The sequence below is a fragment of the Rosa chinensis genome, chromosome 7, assembly GCF_002994745.2.
Source record: "Rosa chinensis cultivar Old Blush chromosome 7, RchiOBHm-V2, whole genome shotgun sequence".
Taxonomy (NCBI): Eukaryota; Viridiplantae; Streptophyta; class Magnoliopsida; order Rosales; family Rosaceae; genus Rosa; species Rosa chinensis.
Genome location: NC_037094.1, coordinates 61,966,782 through 61,985,181, shown reverse-complemented (window position 1 = coordinate 61,985,181; position 18,400 = coordinate 61,966,782). Strand labels below are relative to the sequence as shown.

At 38.7% G+C, this 18,400-nt stretch overlaps 1 protein-coding gene across 1 annotated transcript; it reads right to left on the bottom strand.

The window, feature by feature from the left end:
• Positions 1–9,868: 9,868 nt before the first annotated feature.
• LOC112177241 (mitochondrial uncoupling protein 5) lies at positions 9,869–11,293 on the bottom strand. The gene has a single exon (XM_024315533.2). It carries the CDS (start codon positions 10,964–10,966, stop codon positions 9,983–9,985), a length of 984 nt encoding a protein of 327 aa, XP_024171301.1. The 5' UTR covers positions 10,967–11,293; the 3' UTR covers positions 9,869–9,982.
• Between the last annotated feature and the right edge of the window lie 7,107 nt (positions 11,294–18,400).

Sequence of the window (18,400 nt, the reverse complement as noted above, 5' to 3'; positions counted from 1 at the left end):
GCCTCTGTAATTCCAGATCAAAATGTTTCCCTGTAGCATGGCTACATAATAGATTAAGCTGCAAGCTTGCTTGGTGGCGGCACACAAACCCTAACGGTGCTTGGCGACCCTAGTTGTTTTTTTAGTAAATGATAAGAAGACGGTTGCTCTTGTGTTGCTGTGAAGGTTAATTCCATATAGATTTGAACAGATTCTATTGTATTTTATTAGTAAGATTTGTTTGGATTTTAACAGATTCTACTATATTGTATTAGCAAGATTTTTTTTTTTTACTGGTTACAAATTCATATATAAGGATATCTTATATCTCAAAGCATAGTTCCCAGGTGTTTTCATCATATTAAGGTCTACATTCCAAACCGTTTCATACATGTATGGATTAGTAAAGCAATTCAACTTTGAGCGATTGACTAAAAGTCCAATAAATTAAATCCGGTAGGCTCCAACGACGGAGATCTCCATCCTCCTCGATGTACTTAAGCACCATTTCCACATGATCCTTGTCCTCAACTTCTAAAGAACTAGCATCCATTCCCTAATTTTAAATAAAACCGAAACTTTATCTTAAACATCTCATTCATGTATACCTAAATTGCAAGTGAAAGACTCAAAACTTCAACTTACATCATTGCATTCAATATCAGCAAGCTTGGCAGATTAGTAATCATACACAACACCTAGAGCCACTCTTGTAAGGATATCTTCTGGAATGGACTCTGACTAAGGCAGATAATTGGCCGTCTGTTTATATACTAGCAAGATTTGCATATCACATTTTTAAAATATTTGATCTTTATCAACTTATAATTTTTAATTTTCATTGTAGTAACCCAAAGAAGTAACCGGCATACATGCATGACTTTATTTAGTACATCCATTTTCAGATTAGACATGGGGTTTCTTAGAACAAGCTTGATTAGACACTGCAACCATTTTCTCTAGGCTGACCTGACATTGCAAATGTTGGCAAAAGCTTGCGTGTATTTCATTCTGCATATGTCGATAGCTTCCCACAGCGACTCTGCATAGGAAAGAACTCCAGTTCAACAACTGAGAGATGCAATCAATAAAGTGTGTAAAAAAAAAAAAAAAATTCTGATAGCTAGGAGAACATACAAACATCTTGAAGCACTCCCAGTCATCCGCTAGATGTTGTCCCTAAGGCCTAACATTCATCAATACTTTTGAGCTCTTCTCCAAACAGAAGCTCCCCTATTTTGGTTATGCTGTAGTCCACATGCATGTTTCCTTCGAGCAGTTTCATTAAGTCCCTGCTTTTGAGCTTCTTATGAGAGCCAAGTTGAGCTCTGTTTACCTGAAGATTAAATGGAGGTAATGTAAACCATTTTGATATTATTAAGTAGTTGGAGTTCAGTACCCAGAAATCAACTAGTTTATAGTATAAAATAAAATTTCAGAATTGAAGTTTGGAAACCTTTTGCTGAGATTGAAGGAGGGCTACATCACTTATCTCAATGTGAATGTACCAAAATCACAGAAGCAACAGACTACTGATTAGCTTTTGATTTAAACTACTTTAGAAAGTCACTAGTTAGACAGCATCATATAAACAAAAACTCTAAATTTCTCTTACCAATTCCTCCATCCAGAAAATACTGTACAAGTCTTCCAAACAAGTACCGAATTCTTTAGGAACATGAGGATCAACATAACAATTTGTTGCATAACTATTCTCTTCTGCATTTGCTGCTACAGTAGCATAAATGTTCATATTCTTTGGAACCAAACCCTCAAACATACTCCCAGATTCACAAGCTTCAAGGTAAAACACCTTTTTTTTTTCATTTTTTTTTCAGCCAAAGCGTAAAAAAGTTCTTAAGTTTATAGTTCACCAAAATAATAGTTGAAACCTATAGTGAGGGCAGATTGTATATCAATTACTACTGAAGTGAAAACTCTCACTATGCTTTTGTAACCTTTAGCAGCGTGCTTCTTTTTCAGCACATGTATTAGATGATTTAGATCTTTAACATAAACAATGTCATTGTCACTAGGCATCATTGACTGTGTAGAATGGAAAGACAACTAATTAAGCTTTAATAACCTGTGATCCCAAAGGCATATGTGGAGCACAATACAACGTATGCTCAACCTATACACAATTTTGACAACTAAACTATACAAGTTAAACTCTACGAGTCCATGATGCAATCTTCTAAAAATGGGAATGGGTGGTTGTACAAGTATTGGTATATACATCCATGCATCACTGATCAGCGATCCTTACTCACCCAATCCTAACAATCACCCAATTAGCGATCCTTACTCACCCAATCCTACCAATACAAAGCTAAACAAAAATTTCAACCTAAAAAAGAAAAAAATCCAAAAGAAGCCAAGTAGTATTTCAACCATCAATATATTCAGAATCAAACAGATAATACGCAGCCTTGGTACATGAAATCCTTAAGCTAATCAAATACGTTCTTAGCCAAAAGAAGAATGATATGTCCACATAAACTTTCTAACCTGATCAAATTAGCCAAAACCAAGTGATAATTTCCCCCAAGTCAGGTTGAGGTCACTTCGAGGTCAGAGGTTGAGGTCAATTCATCTTCTCTCTTTGGCGTCTTTTTCATCTTCAGAATGAGAGAAGAAGACGTCAAAATCTCACGTCTAGAGGGTGGATTTCATCTCATGTCTAGAGGGTGGATTTCTGATAGGGTTTGGTATTTATACCAAGCACCCTAGAATCCTACAAAATCAAGCATTTAATAAATTCCTTCAAAATCATTGGGCTTTTGAATACCACCAGAATTGAAAGGACTTTTTAAAATCTTGATTGAATACCTCAAGATTTTAAAGGACTTTTTAAAATCTAAATTGAATACCATAGGATTTTAAATGAATCTTAAAATACAAAATAATCCTATAGAGTCTTTATTGAATACACCGTCCCTCAAAAGGCATTTTCGTTTTGTATATGTATAATGAGTATTGAGATTGTTGAAATAAAATTGATATGATTTTGTTTTTCCTAATTTTCATATGATATTGATTGTTATATATATTGCCTAGTGTTGTCCATATCATCAAATTAATCGTATGTATATTATTTTCCAAAAATATATGAAATATTGGAGGCAATTAAACATTTGTTACTGGGGCAAAAGTGTCATGAGAGCTCTCGCTCTCTCCTCTTGGCGGTGGCTAACCCTAGGGTTTCATCGGCCGATATTCTTGGATTGCGACATCGGTGTCCATGGTCCTTAGCTGTCAAGTCTCTTGGACTCGAGAATCTCTCCTCTTCAACCTTCGGGTTGCTGCACCCTAATCTCGTCGTTTTGGCAATGGGATTCACCCCATTCGGGTTTTGCTCGTGCTACTGTGGCTACAATCGGTTTCAATGATGGTGGAGGAGGGCAGCGCTGTGATCTGGTGGACCCTAACCAAACTTGGGATCTGGGTTCTATCAGCAATGCATTCAGATCCTCTCCATTTGGGGCCTTGGTTTTGCCAATGCAATCGGCTTCCGATGGGAGATCTTTTCCTATTGTGCTTTGCCAGGAGGAGTTTTGGATCAGATCCATTCGTGGGCGACTAAAGGCGGTGTTAGGTGGCTGCATCACCGAGGAGGTAAAGGGCGAGGGTGACCCCGTAGGGAGCGAGACAGCGAGACGGCGACTGAGTCCTCTCCGGCGAGGGTTGAAGGTGTTGCGTTTTTGGTATCGTCTGTGGATAGACTCGGAGATGTGCTTTTCCAGGTCATTCGCTCGACTGCTCTTCCCAGATCGATCTCTTCAATCAGCATCAGTGGAGCGACGAGTTGATTCAAAAGAGGATGGCGGGGTTTCTGCTCAGATCAGTGATGGTTGGGTGCCCAGTTGCATGGGTGGCCTGAGTATTTCCAAATGGGTGCCCAGTTGCCTGGGTGTACAGAGCAGCGCTTCTTGGGCTTCGGCCCTTTTTGCTGCATCAGGTTCAATTTTATCTTCGAGTCAGATATGGATCAGCATTTGGGACCCGGGTCGTACCCTAATTTGGATCTTGGATCCGAAACAGTTGCTCATATTGTTCTGGTATTGGTTCTAGTTCTGGTTCTTGAGTTTGTCTGCCAACATCCGAGTTTTTGACAACCTCGGTTGCTTTCGATCTCTTAGTGAGTGAATTACCTCTCATAGGTGGTCATATCATCAGCTACAGTTACGGTTACTCTTCTATTTACACTGTTTTAGTGACATATGCAGTGCAGCGATGTCTTATGGTATCAAGTCACATGGTTACCTTTCATCTCGATGCGATTGTGCATCCAGTTATGCATTACTTTTACGTTATAATAGATGCGTCTGTGCATCTCGTTATGTTTTATTGCTTTCTTTCGATGTTTTATGCATCACTCCATATACTCATCAATTTCACTTAATATAGTTTGTCGTCTTTCTTTCAAAAAAAAAAAAAACATTTGTTACTTCAATATACAACTAGAGTTTATATACAATTAAATATTTCAATTTAAGCAATGCTACTTATTACAAATTTATATGAGCTCGCTATTTAAAACGAAGCGAACCTACAAACAAATATACTTCGTGCCTTCAAGGAAAAATTCATTACCTAGTCTCTCATTGGTCAAACAAGTAATTGTGGTACTAACAAAAAGCCACTTCTTAGCAAACAAATAGTAATCATGATCGCATAAACCACCAGTGCAACCGGTCATTTCGATCATGACTCCTATGAAAGTTGGTAACTATATTGAATGTGATTGTTGTATTTCAACTGAAAAGTAATTTATTTTAAATGTTTAAAGAAAAGACAATGATGTGAAAATTGCTCATAATGTAATCTGTCCTTAAATGTATTTTATTGTATACATGATCGATATATGTATATATATAGGCTTGTGTGTGTGTGTGTGCGCCTATTTTTGTTTGCTATGCATATTTTTTTTTTTCCAAAACTATATACACAAATCGAGTCAATATAGGGAGTTGAATACATTTACATACTATTTAGTAAGTGAAATAGATAAAGAATAATCTAAATTATGCCAATCACTTATTCTATTAGATCTTATGGAGCTAGTTCGTATCGTATGGAGAAAATATCACAAATGGTCACTAAGTTATGACCCGTTTGATACTTAACTCTCTGTATTTTCAACAATATCACTTAACATCACTCACTTTTATATCAATCTTTCACTTAACTCATTGTTGTTAATTCTACCATTGGAAACAGTTAAAATTAAGGGCATATTTGTCTAGATGGCTTCTAATGGAAAATTTAATGACAGTGAGTTAAGTAAACTTTTTGAAATGTCAGTGAGTTAAGTGTCGAACAGGTCAAAACTCTGTGAGTGATTTTTTGAACAGAAGATATTAGAGGCAATTAAACATATCGGACTATGGAGTTGATATGAAAATGCACTTAGTCATTCAATGCCCTTGAAAATTTGCAACCCAATAAAAGAAAGTAACTTGAATATTGCATCCGAACATCACTTGATGAGGGAAGCTAGTGCAAGAAGCTGAATTTCATGGTTTTTAAATGATGTTGATCAACAAATATGTTCTCAAACAAAAAGTACAAGATTGTGCAAAAAAAAAACCCTAGCCGCCTGTTAGGGTGAGAGAAGAGCACGACTTCTGCCTAGGCTTTTGCGAGTTTTTTCTCATCCGGTGGCGCTCCAGCGTCAGCGCTGGCTCTGCCTCGCCGACGTTGTGATGCTGCCGGACGGGTATTGATGGTTATGGTCCTTTTGGCTTTGAGGCTAGCTATATTCGGATCGCCAGTGCCGGTCGGTGAGGTCTGGTCGTCGTTCTCTACGCTGAGTGACCGTGGGTACCGAATCAAGGACGACGTGGGTGGCGTGGGCTAGTGATCCAGGCAGCGGTGATGGCATTTTCAGGGGGTTTCCGGTGGCGGCTTGATGGTTGGGATCTATCGGTTGGACCCAAGTCTGGCTGTTTTGGTGTCTTCTCTGTGGTGGTGGCATCGCGGTGGTGGTGATCTTCCTTGATGCGGGCGGCAGTTCCTCCATCAAGGTGAGTCGTGGTGGTGGGATCGTCGTTGTGTGCGTGTGGCAGGTGCACAGGGAAGTGGAGGCTGGGCTGGGCTTGGCCAGGCTGGTTTGGGCCTTGGATGAACTGTTGCATGAGTTTTTTCTTATTTTTTGTTTCAATAATTCCCTTATTGGGTGCTATAGGCCTTGGCCTTGTATACGTTGTTTCTCTAAGACGTTACAATATGCCCAAAGATCAGTACTAATGTACACCATTAGGGTCTTAGGCGGATTTACTGATTTTTTTAGTGTTGCAGCTTCTTAGTGTTCAAGGCGCAGTAGTCTAGGCTAGTAGTCATTTTTATGTGCATTCAGTGCACTACTTGAGCAATGATTGTAATATGAGGGGTGTTTGTACCCTTCATGCTTGACCGAGTGAGGTCGTATGATTTTATATCAATGAATCAGTCTTCCGTTTCCCTCAAAAAAAAAAAAATGTTCTCAAACATTTTAAATTTAATTTAGTTACATTCGATGATATTCTACTATCTGTTTATTCCTCTACTTTTATATGTTTAACTCCCTACTTCTAAGCAATGAAAGGTTTGGTGTTTGGTAACTTGACCTCCAGCCTGCTTTTTCCAGAAGCAATATTAATGGCTTTTCCAGTGGAAAAGCATATTTTAGTGCAAGGTTTCTTTTAGAATCAGAAGCTACCGCAAGCCACTGTAGCGATAAACATTAATTGTAGAGTAATGACTCTTTCAAAATACAAATTTCTACTCTCCCTTCCTTGAAGAAATTACACACAACCTACTCGACGGTCAACACCATCGACCCACGCTCTCTTCATAAGTCCCTTCTCTCTTCCAGATTCAATCTGTATCTGAAGTTGATTGATTAATCAATGAATGAAATTATTGAGTGAGATTGGGCTTGGAACTGTGAGGAGTAGAAATGGTTCTACTGTTTGTAGCACTCTTAGCACTTAAAAATTTAGTTTACCAAACACTCAACTACTTTACTTTTCAGCTACTTATTCTCAGAATTAAGCAAAAACCAGCTTCTCTAAAAAGAACGGGCATACCAAACACAGCCATAGGGGTGGAGCAAGTAGAGTTGTAGAATTTGATAAGTTGTGTCTTATATTAGCCAAAAGAGAATCATTAATAATCATTCAACATCATCATTATTCAAATGGTGGTTCTTAATTTGTTGTTGAATCACCCTTTATCGAATATTGTTAACATTTCGTTATACCACTAGCTAGCTCTCGCCCACGCGATGCCACAGGTTTGTGTTTTTTCTCAAAAAATAAGAAGAAAGAATTGCTCCTCCTTTGACTTCTACTGTCCAATTGTGAACATCAACTTGAGCAACTTTTCTTTTCAGCTAAGCTGCAATGACATTCTTATTCACATGAGAGCAAGGGTAATGATCAGATCAATAAAAGACTCCACCCAGCTCAATTCAACTTTTATTCTTTTTAAAACTCATTCATTAGTTATCTATATCTCACCTCACAACTTCGGTAATTAAGCTATTCACTTCAAAATTGCAAAGCTTACTGCATGCTGATTTAATAGAGAACATCCCTGTAGAAGAACTCCCCAAATCAGTTTATCCTCAAAAACACTGTGCGTGTAATAGGAATATGTTGTGGAAGACGATGAAGAAAGCAGGTTTGCAAAATTATGCCAGCAAAAGTCCTGCAAACGACAAACATGATTTATGAACACATAATAAACAGTTCACCAAATCCTAGCCAAAGAACTAAAATTTACTTAAAGCGTCAATTGGCAGGCCATACAATAAGATCTTTTACCATAACAAAGTTGTAAACTTTTGATGATGAAATGGAAATATGGAACTCACTTGCATGTGGCAGACATATATCAATTTCAAAAAAGGAGAGTGGTTGATTGGATATAGGGCTTTAGACAAAATGCAGATCATATACAGAACAGAGACCCAAAATTCAAATCAAACATTGTATTAAAAAATAATTTCCCTTGATTATTTGATTTGCAAGCATTGATATGAAGATGTGAAAACGAAATACAAACTAAAACCCAAAACCACACAAACCAATCAAGCATCAAACCACAAAATCCACTTAAATATTTCAATCCGAGCAATGCTACTCATTACAAGTCTATATGAGCTTGCTTTTTAAAGCGAAACAAACTTACAAATAAAGAAATTCTGTGTCTTTTGGGAAAGAAAATAAATTATTAACTAGTCTCCTATTATCCAGGTACGTAATTGTGGTAACAACAAAAAATCACTTTCTAGCAAACAAACAAGAGTCATGATTGAATAGCCCGACACTTAACCGGCTATTCAATCATGACTCCTATGAGAGTTGGTAACTGTGATTGTTGTATTTCAACTAAAAAATAAGTTAATGTAAATGTTTGAAGATGAGACAATGTTTGGGCTCAAATCATTTCCATGAATGTTGGTGTGCTTTATGGATTGGGCCACATAGACTTGACGCAAATGTAACTTGAATGAGTTTTGCAACATGTCAAACGAAATGAAAATTGCCTATAATCCAGTCTCTCTTTCAACGCATTTTATTGTATACATAATTGATATATATGCCTATTGCTGTCTGCCATGCACATTATTTTCCAAAACTACATACACAAATTGAGTCACTGCAAAGGAACTAAATACATTTATATACTATTTAATAAGTGAAATAGATAAAATATAATCTAAATTATGCCAATCACTTATTCTATTCGATCTTATGGAGCTAGTTCATATCATATGAGTCTTGAACATAAGATATTAGAGACAATTAAACATATAAGAAAAGTGGAGTTGATATGAAAGCCCACTTACTCATTGAATGCACTCGAAAATTTACAACCCAATCAAACAAAATCTGATAGACGGAAGTAACTTGAACATTTGCATCCAAACATCACTTGATGAGGGAAGCCAAAGGAAGAAGCTGAATTTCATGGTTTTTAAATGATATTGATCAACAAATATGTTCTCGCAGATTTTACATTAGACTATACATCAATATTCTACTTGAATGTTTATTCCTCTACTTGAATTTCGTGGACCTAAAAAATTCTGAAACCAAAACAGAAAATTTCCAGGTTCTATCTGAAAGAAAAAATTGTTTGCATTTTAGGTTATAAACTAGGCCTGAGTGTGAAGATGGTAATCCACTCATTGCTGCTTTAAAGAAAATTGGTCAATCAGGGGTCTTTGTTGCTGAAGTAGCTACTCTTCGAGATGGTTTAAGTTCCGCTCTTCTGAATCATTTTACTCATGTTTGGGTTGAAGGTGATTCAAAAGCGCTCATTGACTGTCTGCTCAACAAGATGTCAACTCCTTGGAGAATTAAGCTGTTTGTGCAGAACATTCGTCTCTTAGTTGATCAGTTTCAGTTCATCCAATTTAGGCATATTTTTCGAGAAGCTAATTTTGTTGCCAATAAGTTAGCTGACCTTGGGCATGATAGAATTAATCCAAGCGTATGGTTTTCTTGTCTCCCCATTTTTGTGTCCTCAACATTCCATTTGAATCAGCTAGGCGGGAGTTGTATTCGTGGTTTTTCGTTGTAGTTTTTTTCTTTTCTTGTATAAAAAAAACAAACTAGGATTGAGATCTCTTATGGCCGAACTTATTTTTTTAAAATAAACTCGGCCAAACATCCAATTATAGAGATGTCCTTCAGTTCCGCACAAAAAAAAAAATATGAATTGAAACCAAACCGGTCTTGCATCTGTCAGAACCGAAGCCAACCGGATTTTTCAATTGGTTTTGAGGTTCCAGATCCCAGGCCTATATGACTATATGCTACACCATCCAAGCCAACCGGATTACAGCGTTAATGGCTTTGTTGATTGAGTTAATTCTGAGGTCTAATTCATTCAGTTATCTAAATAAATTGTGATGTCTTATAAATCAAATAGCCAAGAGATGCATTAATCAATAATAGTAATTAATAGAATATTTTTTTCATCATCATCATTAGCTCAAAACAATAACTCAAAACTCCTTGAAAACCTTCCTGAGTTGTTCAAGAGTCACAAACAGCACCACAGTGAAAGGCCCCTGCCTTGAAATTGTAGGAATGAAACCCTTGTAGAGGGCCATGGGTCCTTCAGCCTTCACCGTCTTCAGGGCACAATCCAATGCCCCGGTGTACGGCGGCTCCCTCCCGGCCTCCACCTTCATGTTCATCACCCTAGTCTTGATCACGTCCACCGGGTTCGACGCCACCGAGGCGACGAACCCCGCCGCGAAACTCGCTGTCACGTGCGTGCCGAGCCCGTCGGCCATCACGTGCCTCTCGAGAATCGCCTCCTTGATCTGGTCGTACGACGCCAGCTGCGACGCCGTCACGATCATGGCGCGGTTCACCGTAAGACCCGACCCGCGCCACAGGCTAGTAACCCCTTCCTGCTTCGCCATCCTTGAGATGGCGTCGACCACGTTCTTGTAGTTCCGGCGCTGCGCCTCCGGGAGCCGGCCGTCGGCCTGCATCCTCACCATGGCAACGTCGGCGGGGTTCCCAACCGCGGCGCCGACACCGCCGGCGATGAGTCCGGCGATGAGCTTTTGCCCCAGAGGAAGGTTCCCGGATTCCGGGTCGGACCACTTGGTCTTGAGGATGTCGTAGAGACCCATCCGGGTGGTGGAGTAGAGAGTCTGGCGGAGCACGGTGGCGGAGACGCCGGAGAACAAGGCTTTGACGCCTTCGGTCTGGAAGATCTTGACTCCGACGGAGATCGGGCCGGCACGCGGCGGAGCGGCCACCACGTGCGGCGGAGGAGCCATCATGGTTGCGGATCCAGAATGGGAATGGAAGGCGAAAGCTGGGCGAAGAGCGTGGATGGGCTGCTGGGCCGGGGCGGGTAGGCCCTTTTCGCCCTGGAGCTGCATTCGGACCTTGATGAGATCCAAAGGGTGGGTGGAGCAGCCGGCGACGATGGAAGCTATACCTCCCTCAACGAAACCTTTGACACCCATTTCGATATTGGAAGAAAAGATAGAAGCTTTTGAGTAGTATTGGGCAGTTAAAAAAAGAATGAAAGAATGGTTTTTTTTTTTGTTGAAGTTTTAAAGAAGCAAAATTTGTGTGCCAAAAAATGGAGGTGTTAGGGGAAAAAATTAGGAATGGAAGAATTAAGCCCAGTTGGAGGTGGAGTTCATTTCACTGGAGACGAGGAGATGGGAGTGGAGAGAGAAAGCTATGGAGGAGGAGTGAGGGACGTTGGGCCTCTGAGACATAAGCTGGCTCTCTCTGTTGTGAATTGAGTTTAGGGTTTGTGTTGTGTTGAGAAGAGCTGTAGGGGTTCGTATTTATAGTATGAAATGCGAGTAAGGAAGGAAGGAAGCAGATGCGCCGCGGGGGCTAGCTTTTGCTAGCTGGGATGGTCAGAGAAAAAGAGAGTGAGTGACTCCTTCTAGGACGCGTTTGGGTGGGTGGGGGGCCCGTTAGGTGCCCTTGGACGACCAGTAATTAAGCGCCGTTTGGTGACCGGGCTTTTTTTTTTTTTGGTTAGATGGTGACCGGGCTTGACTTGGAAGGTATGAGTGTATGACCTAAAGAGAAGAAAAGATGGCTTACTTTCTCGGCCGTCAAGGGCTTCCTGCCAACATTCTAGGAGGAGTTGAAAATTCTTTAACACGTTGTTTTAATTATTTGCGTTGTTTTTTTTTTCTCCGGGTGAAATTGCTTGTCTTGCTTCTCGACAGGTTCTTAAGCATCACTACGCGTATGACTCATTATTTAGTAGAGTTTCCCCAGCGACAAGCAACGTTTAGTTTTTAATTATTGTGATAATTTAGGTAAGGTTTTAATCATTTTTCACTCCTTAATTGTGGGATACATATTTTATTAGAGATTTCGATTTTATTGCCGCAGGGGAGCTCAAGGCCAGCCTCGTCGAAGCATGGCGATGTCACGAAGACCGGAGTGCAGTCGAGGCTTCTTCATGTAGTAGAGAGAGTCAACAAGAGAGAATCTGAGGAGAAAGGCAAAATTAAAAGTACGACTATAAATAATATATATCTCCTAAATTAAATTTGAAGGTATAAATTTTTTATTATTATTATTTTTTCCAAAATTTTCATGTAAAGGTGTTGGCTTTGAAACAAGGGTTAATGCTCATACACCCTGATTCTATCAAAATACTTCTCAAAAACCCCAACAAATTATTTTTGTTCCTCTTCACCCAGTCATCTGTCCCTTTCTTTCCTACCTACACAACTTTCTATTTTTTCTTTCCAGCAGTACCCTTCTGTTGTTTCTTTGCATTAATTTATAATATGTTTAATACGGTTGTTACATTTGATGAAACGTGGTGGGCCCATTCCTAAAAGTTATTTGTTTAAAACAGAAGTGCGATAGAATCCATCCTCTATTTCAAAGGTAAACAGTATGATTTACTATTCATAATTTCGGTTGTTGACAGACTAGAGTTGATACTAGCAAAGAATTGCAAAAAGAAAGAGAAAAATTGAGGAAGTTGAAAGCCTATAGAGATAGCTAGTCTTGATAGAGGATCTCCCAACTATTGGGATATCATCTATTGACTCCAAACCAGAATCTATAGAATAGAACAAGATATAGATAATCTTTTATATGTTCTAGAAGAGGAGCAAAAACCTCTTGATTATTTGAGCATTGGTTAGATCCGCACATCACTGGTATCAGAGCTTGTAAAATAACTCACAGGAGAACCCCTCCTTAATGGGGACAATGTCAGAATTGTTATTAGAGAAAATAAATTCTCTACTGAAATCTTCTAATGAGAAATATCAGAAGCTGTTACTAGAATTATCTAGATGTCAAACTCATCTAGAAAAATTACCTGTTATAATCCACCAAATGGAAAGATTGGAAAACAAACTGGATTATATCAAGGAAATTCCAAAAACGGAAGAAGAAAAGCTGACAGTCGTCAGTAGAAAAATCAATGAACAGCAAAAAACGCTAGATTCTATGAAAAATATACTGAAGGACAAGAAAGTGCCTACAGTAAAAAAGAAAGCTAATGGATTCAAACCATTAGAAAAACCAGATAAGAATCTTGTTCCAAACATGATTTTTCTGGAACCATCTACTAGCCAAACTAGTATCCGGAATGAAAACCCGGAGAAAAGAGATATCAAGATGTTAAGCATCTTTGGAAAAAAGAAAGGAGTACAGCTCCTAAATGCTGAAGAGTTCGAATTCAACGAAATCGAACAGGAGGTAAAAAACTCCTCAATCCCAAAATTAGATTTTAAACAAATCTACAAGAGGAGAAAGTTTGATCTAATGGATAGCCATTATTTTAAACTACTGGAAATTACAACCCCCGCTACAGCAAGAGGAGAGACTGATCTTCTATTGATCACTCCTTCAGAAGTTGCCAGAGCTCAAGCAAAAAAATATCAATTTATGCATATTGGAGCAGTCCAAGTAGGCATAAATCTGCTTGCTCGAGAAGGCATAAATTGTTCAGTCCTATGTGTTCTACAGGACAACAGGTTAACAGACTTCCAAGTTAGTCTGTTGGGAACACTTGAAGCATCTTTATGTGATCAAGTAGCATATTTCAACTGCTTCCCCAACTTCACCACCAGCTTGAAAGATGCAGCTCACTGTCTCCGGCTGAGAGTCAAGACAGATGGCATATCAATGAAAGAAGATATGCAAGAACTCGCAATAGTATACAGAATATACTATAAATTGATGAGTACTACAGTAGCCCCCAAGACAAGGATAACAAATATCCCAGGTCTTACTACTGGATTCCTCACCAATCAGAAGAACCATTCACAATAGATCCATAAAGTTACTTAGAATGAAGTGACCTTTCCTCTTGATGGAAATTATCGGGTCCAAAAAAGCAACCGGAAAGAGCAAAAGCAAAAATCTATGCGAGTAGAAGAACTGGAGAAATCAGCCTCAACTTCGACGATCACAGAAAAAGTGATATCTGTCCTGAAAACTTCAGGATAAACAAAAATCTTCAGAGAAAAAGCTACAGCACTAGAGAAGCCAGTGTCAGTGGTACAAAACCCACTATTGAAGAGCCAATATCGGAAGAAGATCTGGAAGCTGATCTAAACAGAACAGTCCATATGTTCAGAGCTGAGAAGCTCTATAAGCTTTATGAGGAAGCTGAGAATTGTGAAAATCCTGAACGATTAGAAAAACTAATCGAAGAAATGAAAGAATTCAAAATCAGAAAGACGAGAAAAGTCTTTGCTTATCTAGATATTGAAATGGAAGATGGAGAAAGCTCCAGAACTTTCATAAGCAGAGAAACAAGGGAAACAAAACGCTCATTTCAGAAAGCCCCCGCGGGTAAAAAAGGGGAAAGAAATTCCCAAAGATTTGTCCCAGAGGACAACCTGCCCAGAGTTCCTATCACCAACTATGGAATCTGGTTAAATCTAGACAAGAGTCTAGATAAAAGAAAAACTATTGACCAATGGGTAGATAGCCTGATGATGGCTTCTGCACTTACCCTTGGCAAATTTGAAGCACCATATTTGCAGGTATACTATGAAACTACTCTTACCGGAGTAGCGAAAAAGTATTACCTATCTTTCAAAGAAACTGCCAGAGGAAGAGACTGGCTTAAAGAGATAAAACATTCAAAGTCTCCGTATGATTTTGCAGTACCCCTGTATGATCAGTTCTGTGGAGATCTCTCAAATCTGAGTGAAAAAGCTAAAGAAACGGCAAAATCGAATATCTATGCTCTCAAAATCTGTGACATGAGATACTTCGAAGAATACTTGAATGAGTTTCAAGAATATTACTGTACAATTGGTGAACTAGAGAATACTGATCTAGTTAATCTGTTGCACAGAAAACTCCCTGAACCATGGAGAACAGCTGTGAGAGAAAACATAGCTGAAAAACCAATTGAAAGATTTTCAGTTGGAGGAATTGTCGATAAAATCCGGCAATTACTGAAAGAGCAATGCAAAGCCAATCTTAGAGCTAAGATGGCCAAGAAGCAACTCAAAGGAGTTGAAAATTTCTGTTATGGAATATTGGATATGCCCACAAATTGGGGATGTCATGAATCCAAGTTCCACAGAAAGAAGAAGAAAGAAAAATATTACTCTAAAAAATTCAAAAAGAGTAATCAGAAAAAGGATTGGAAATTCAAGAGAAGTTCCAATTACAAGAAACAACAGGATGAAGATCCTAAAAAAAAATTCTTCAAGAAAAAGAAGAATACTCATCAGCATAAACAACCAAGCAAGAAAGCTTGCAGATGTTGGTTATGTAAAGCTGAAGGGCACTATGCCAATGAATGCCCGGAAAAGGGTAAAAGATCTACTAAAGCTCTCTTTGAAGAATATGAGCAAATAGTAGAAATAGCAAATATGAAAGGCTACGAAATAGCCTATTCTGAGGATGAAGAAGACGACAGGTCATTATATTCTGCCTGGTCTGAAATAGAAGATTCATCATCTGAGTCTGAGATAGATTCTGAAGTAGAGTACTTCGAATCCAGACAAATGAATGTTTTGAGAATCAAAAACTGGGAAGAAAGTAAGACAGAATCTTTAATGTCTTCTTATCAGGTAAACCCTAGTACATTTTTTTGTGAGTACTGCCTGTGTCACGAAAAGAATGGTCTCCCTATGTTCTGTGAAGAGTCTAAGAAGACTTATCACAAAGAATGCTTCATAGCTGAAGCAAGAAGAAAAACCAAGAATGGCCTTGTCAGCCAGATGGTTGAACAAGAATATGAAGAATATTTCTCTGAGAAAACAGAGAAAGAAGTAGACACTCTGTTCCAAGAAATCATGGAACCATCTTCCACAAAAATAAAGGAAGAAATCATCGGTGAAGAAAAAATCGATGAAAATATTGAACTGGTTGAAACGCCAGAAATTGTTCCAGAAGAATGTAAACCATTCATTCCAAAAGAACAAGCTCAAGAAAATGAGCTTAAACAATCGAATGTCGTCTCTACTAGTAGATACAGCAACTACATAGAGATTGGACTAAAATTCCCTGATCACAAAAAATATCATCTACATGCCTTTGTAGATAATGGATCGGGATTTACTGTTGCAAAGAGATTTGCAATTCCAGATGAACTCTGGAAAGAAGATAAGAAAAAATCCGCTACTGGTGTTACATTTGATGGGAGCCATCTCACCATGAAAAAAGTAGCAAAAAATGTTCATATCACCATTGGTGGAGGAACATTTATCATCCAGAATGTTTGGCAATCTGAAGGCCAAGGATCTGATTTCTTGTTGGGAAATGATTTTATTCTCCAACAAAGATTCATTCAGGATGAAGAAGCAATAGGCTTCAGAAAAGGAGAACGGGTGTTCTGGGCAGACCGACTCACACAAGCAAAAAGTGTAATTGGTCCTAGTTTCACTACTCAGTATCAGAGATTGCAACAGAATAGTGGTGATCTTACCCCCTACAAACCCAAATTTGAGCCTATACTCTAAATCAAGCAACAAGAAGAATTACTTGTTGAAGAATCTTCTGAAGAAGAAGAAGAAGAAACTAGTAAAGATGAAGAAGCTAGTTTCATCCATGAGCATAACCTCAAGCACTTTCAAAACAAGCTTGAGTCTCAGAAAATTCCCACTCTTGAAAAAATCAAGAAACTACTCGAGCAAAATATCGATGAAGATCCTCAGAAGTTTTGGGAAAAAGACCCAGTGGTCTGTGAATTGAGATTACATGACATGAATGTCATCTGTCATGTTAAAGCCATTCCTCAGTACAAAGAGGAAGATAAAAAAGAATTCAGAAAAGATATTGAAGATCTCCTGAACAAGAGATTAATTCAACCTTCCACTAGCCCTCATCATGCTCCAGCATTCTACGTGAGAAATCATGCAGAAAACCTACGAGGAAAAGCTAGAATTGTGATTGACTATAGAGATGTCAACAAGAAGACTGTCAAAGACGGTTATCAAATTGCTCAAGTAAGAGTATTAATTAACCAGCTCAGAGGAGCTAAAGTCTTTTCAAAATTAGATGCAAAGTCGGGTTTCTGGCAGGTCAAGATGTATCCTGAGAGTATTCCTCTCACTGCATTTGGAACACCACAAAGTCATTACGAATGGCTGGTAATGCCTTTTGGTCTAAAGCAAGCTCCTTCAATCTTCCAAAGAAAGATGGACAACATCTTCAAACACGTTGCGGAGTTCTGTGTCGTCTATATAGATGACATTCTAGTCTTCTCCAAAAACAGAGAAGAACACATGAAACACCTCCACGAGGTTGTAAAGCTGATAGTTCAGCATGGAATTATCCTAGGTGAAAAGAAAATCTTCTTTATCCTCGATGAAGTTGATTTCCTAGGAATAAACATCAAAAATGGAGTGATAAAACTCCAACCTCATATCCTTGAGAAGATCTGGAAATTCCCAGATAGAATTCCCGATGCTAAGAGTCTAGAGAGATTCCTTGGTGTCATAAATTATGGAAGGGATTTCATCCCTAAAATCTCAGGGTTAACAGCGATGTTATCTCCTAAGACAAGTTCCAAAAGAAAATGGAACTTTACAGAAGATGATGAAAAGATTGTGAAGCAGATAAAAAATCTCTGCAAAGACCTCCCTCCTCTACAACAGCCAGAGGAAAATGATGAAATTATCCTCCAAACAGATGCGAGTGATAATTACTGGTCCGGTGTGGTTCTGGCAAAAACGCCTGGAACTAACATTGAAAAGATCTGTAAATTTTGTAGTGGCAAGTTCAGCCCTGCAAAACTGAATTATCCCACAGGGGAAAAAGAAATTTTGGCTGTCAAGAAAACGATTTTAAATTCTCCAGCTTTTCTTGGAAAACCCTTTACTGTCCGCACCGATTGTGCTAGAGTAAAGAATTTCAAAAATTTCAAACTTGATAAAGCTGCTGATAGAGGAAGATTAGCAAACTGGCAATTATTTCTTAACCAATATGATTATAATGTTGAATTAATTGCAGGTAACAAGAATTATCTTCCAGACGCATTGGCCAGAGAAATGGCAATGTTCAGCCAAAGAGATGACGACGAAGGTCGTAATCCCAGAAGCAGAAGAACTGGGAAAGAACATGAGCCCGAAGAGGATTCCAAAGAAACCAAGGAAAAAATCCTTAAAAGGTTTCTACTAAGCTCAAAAAGCTTGGCCCCAACTGATCAATCTCAGGGCAAAGGATTGGCTAGCCCGTCTCAAACGGCAGACGGTAAATGCTCATCAAGACCGTTGTCGGCTGCTACTTTGCCAAAAAACAGACCAACTCCAACTGGAGTTATAAATGTTTTTAATTATGAATTAAGAACTTTTGATACTCCTGTGTTCAGAACTGGCAGGAGACTAGCTTATCACCAGAAGGCAATCCTGGATAATCTTTTATTTGCCTTTCAAGAAAGAAACAGTGGTCTGATGTTCTCAGCTCTCTTTGCATTAGCTGAAGAACTCTACGAA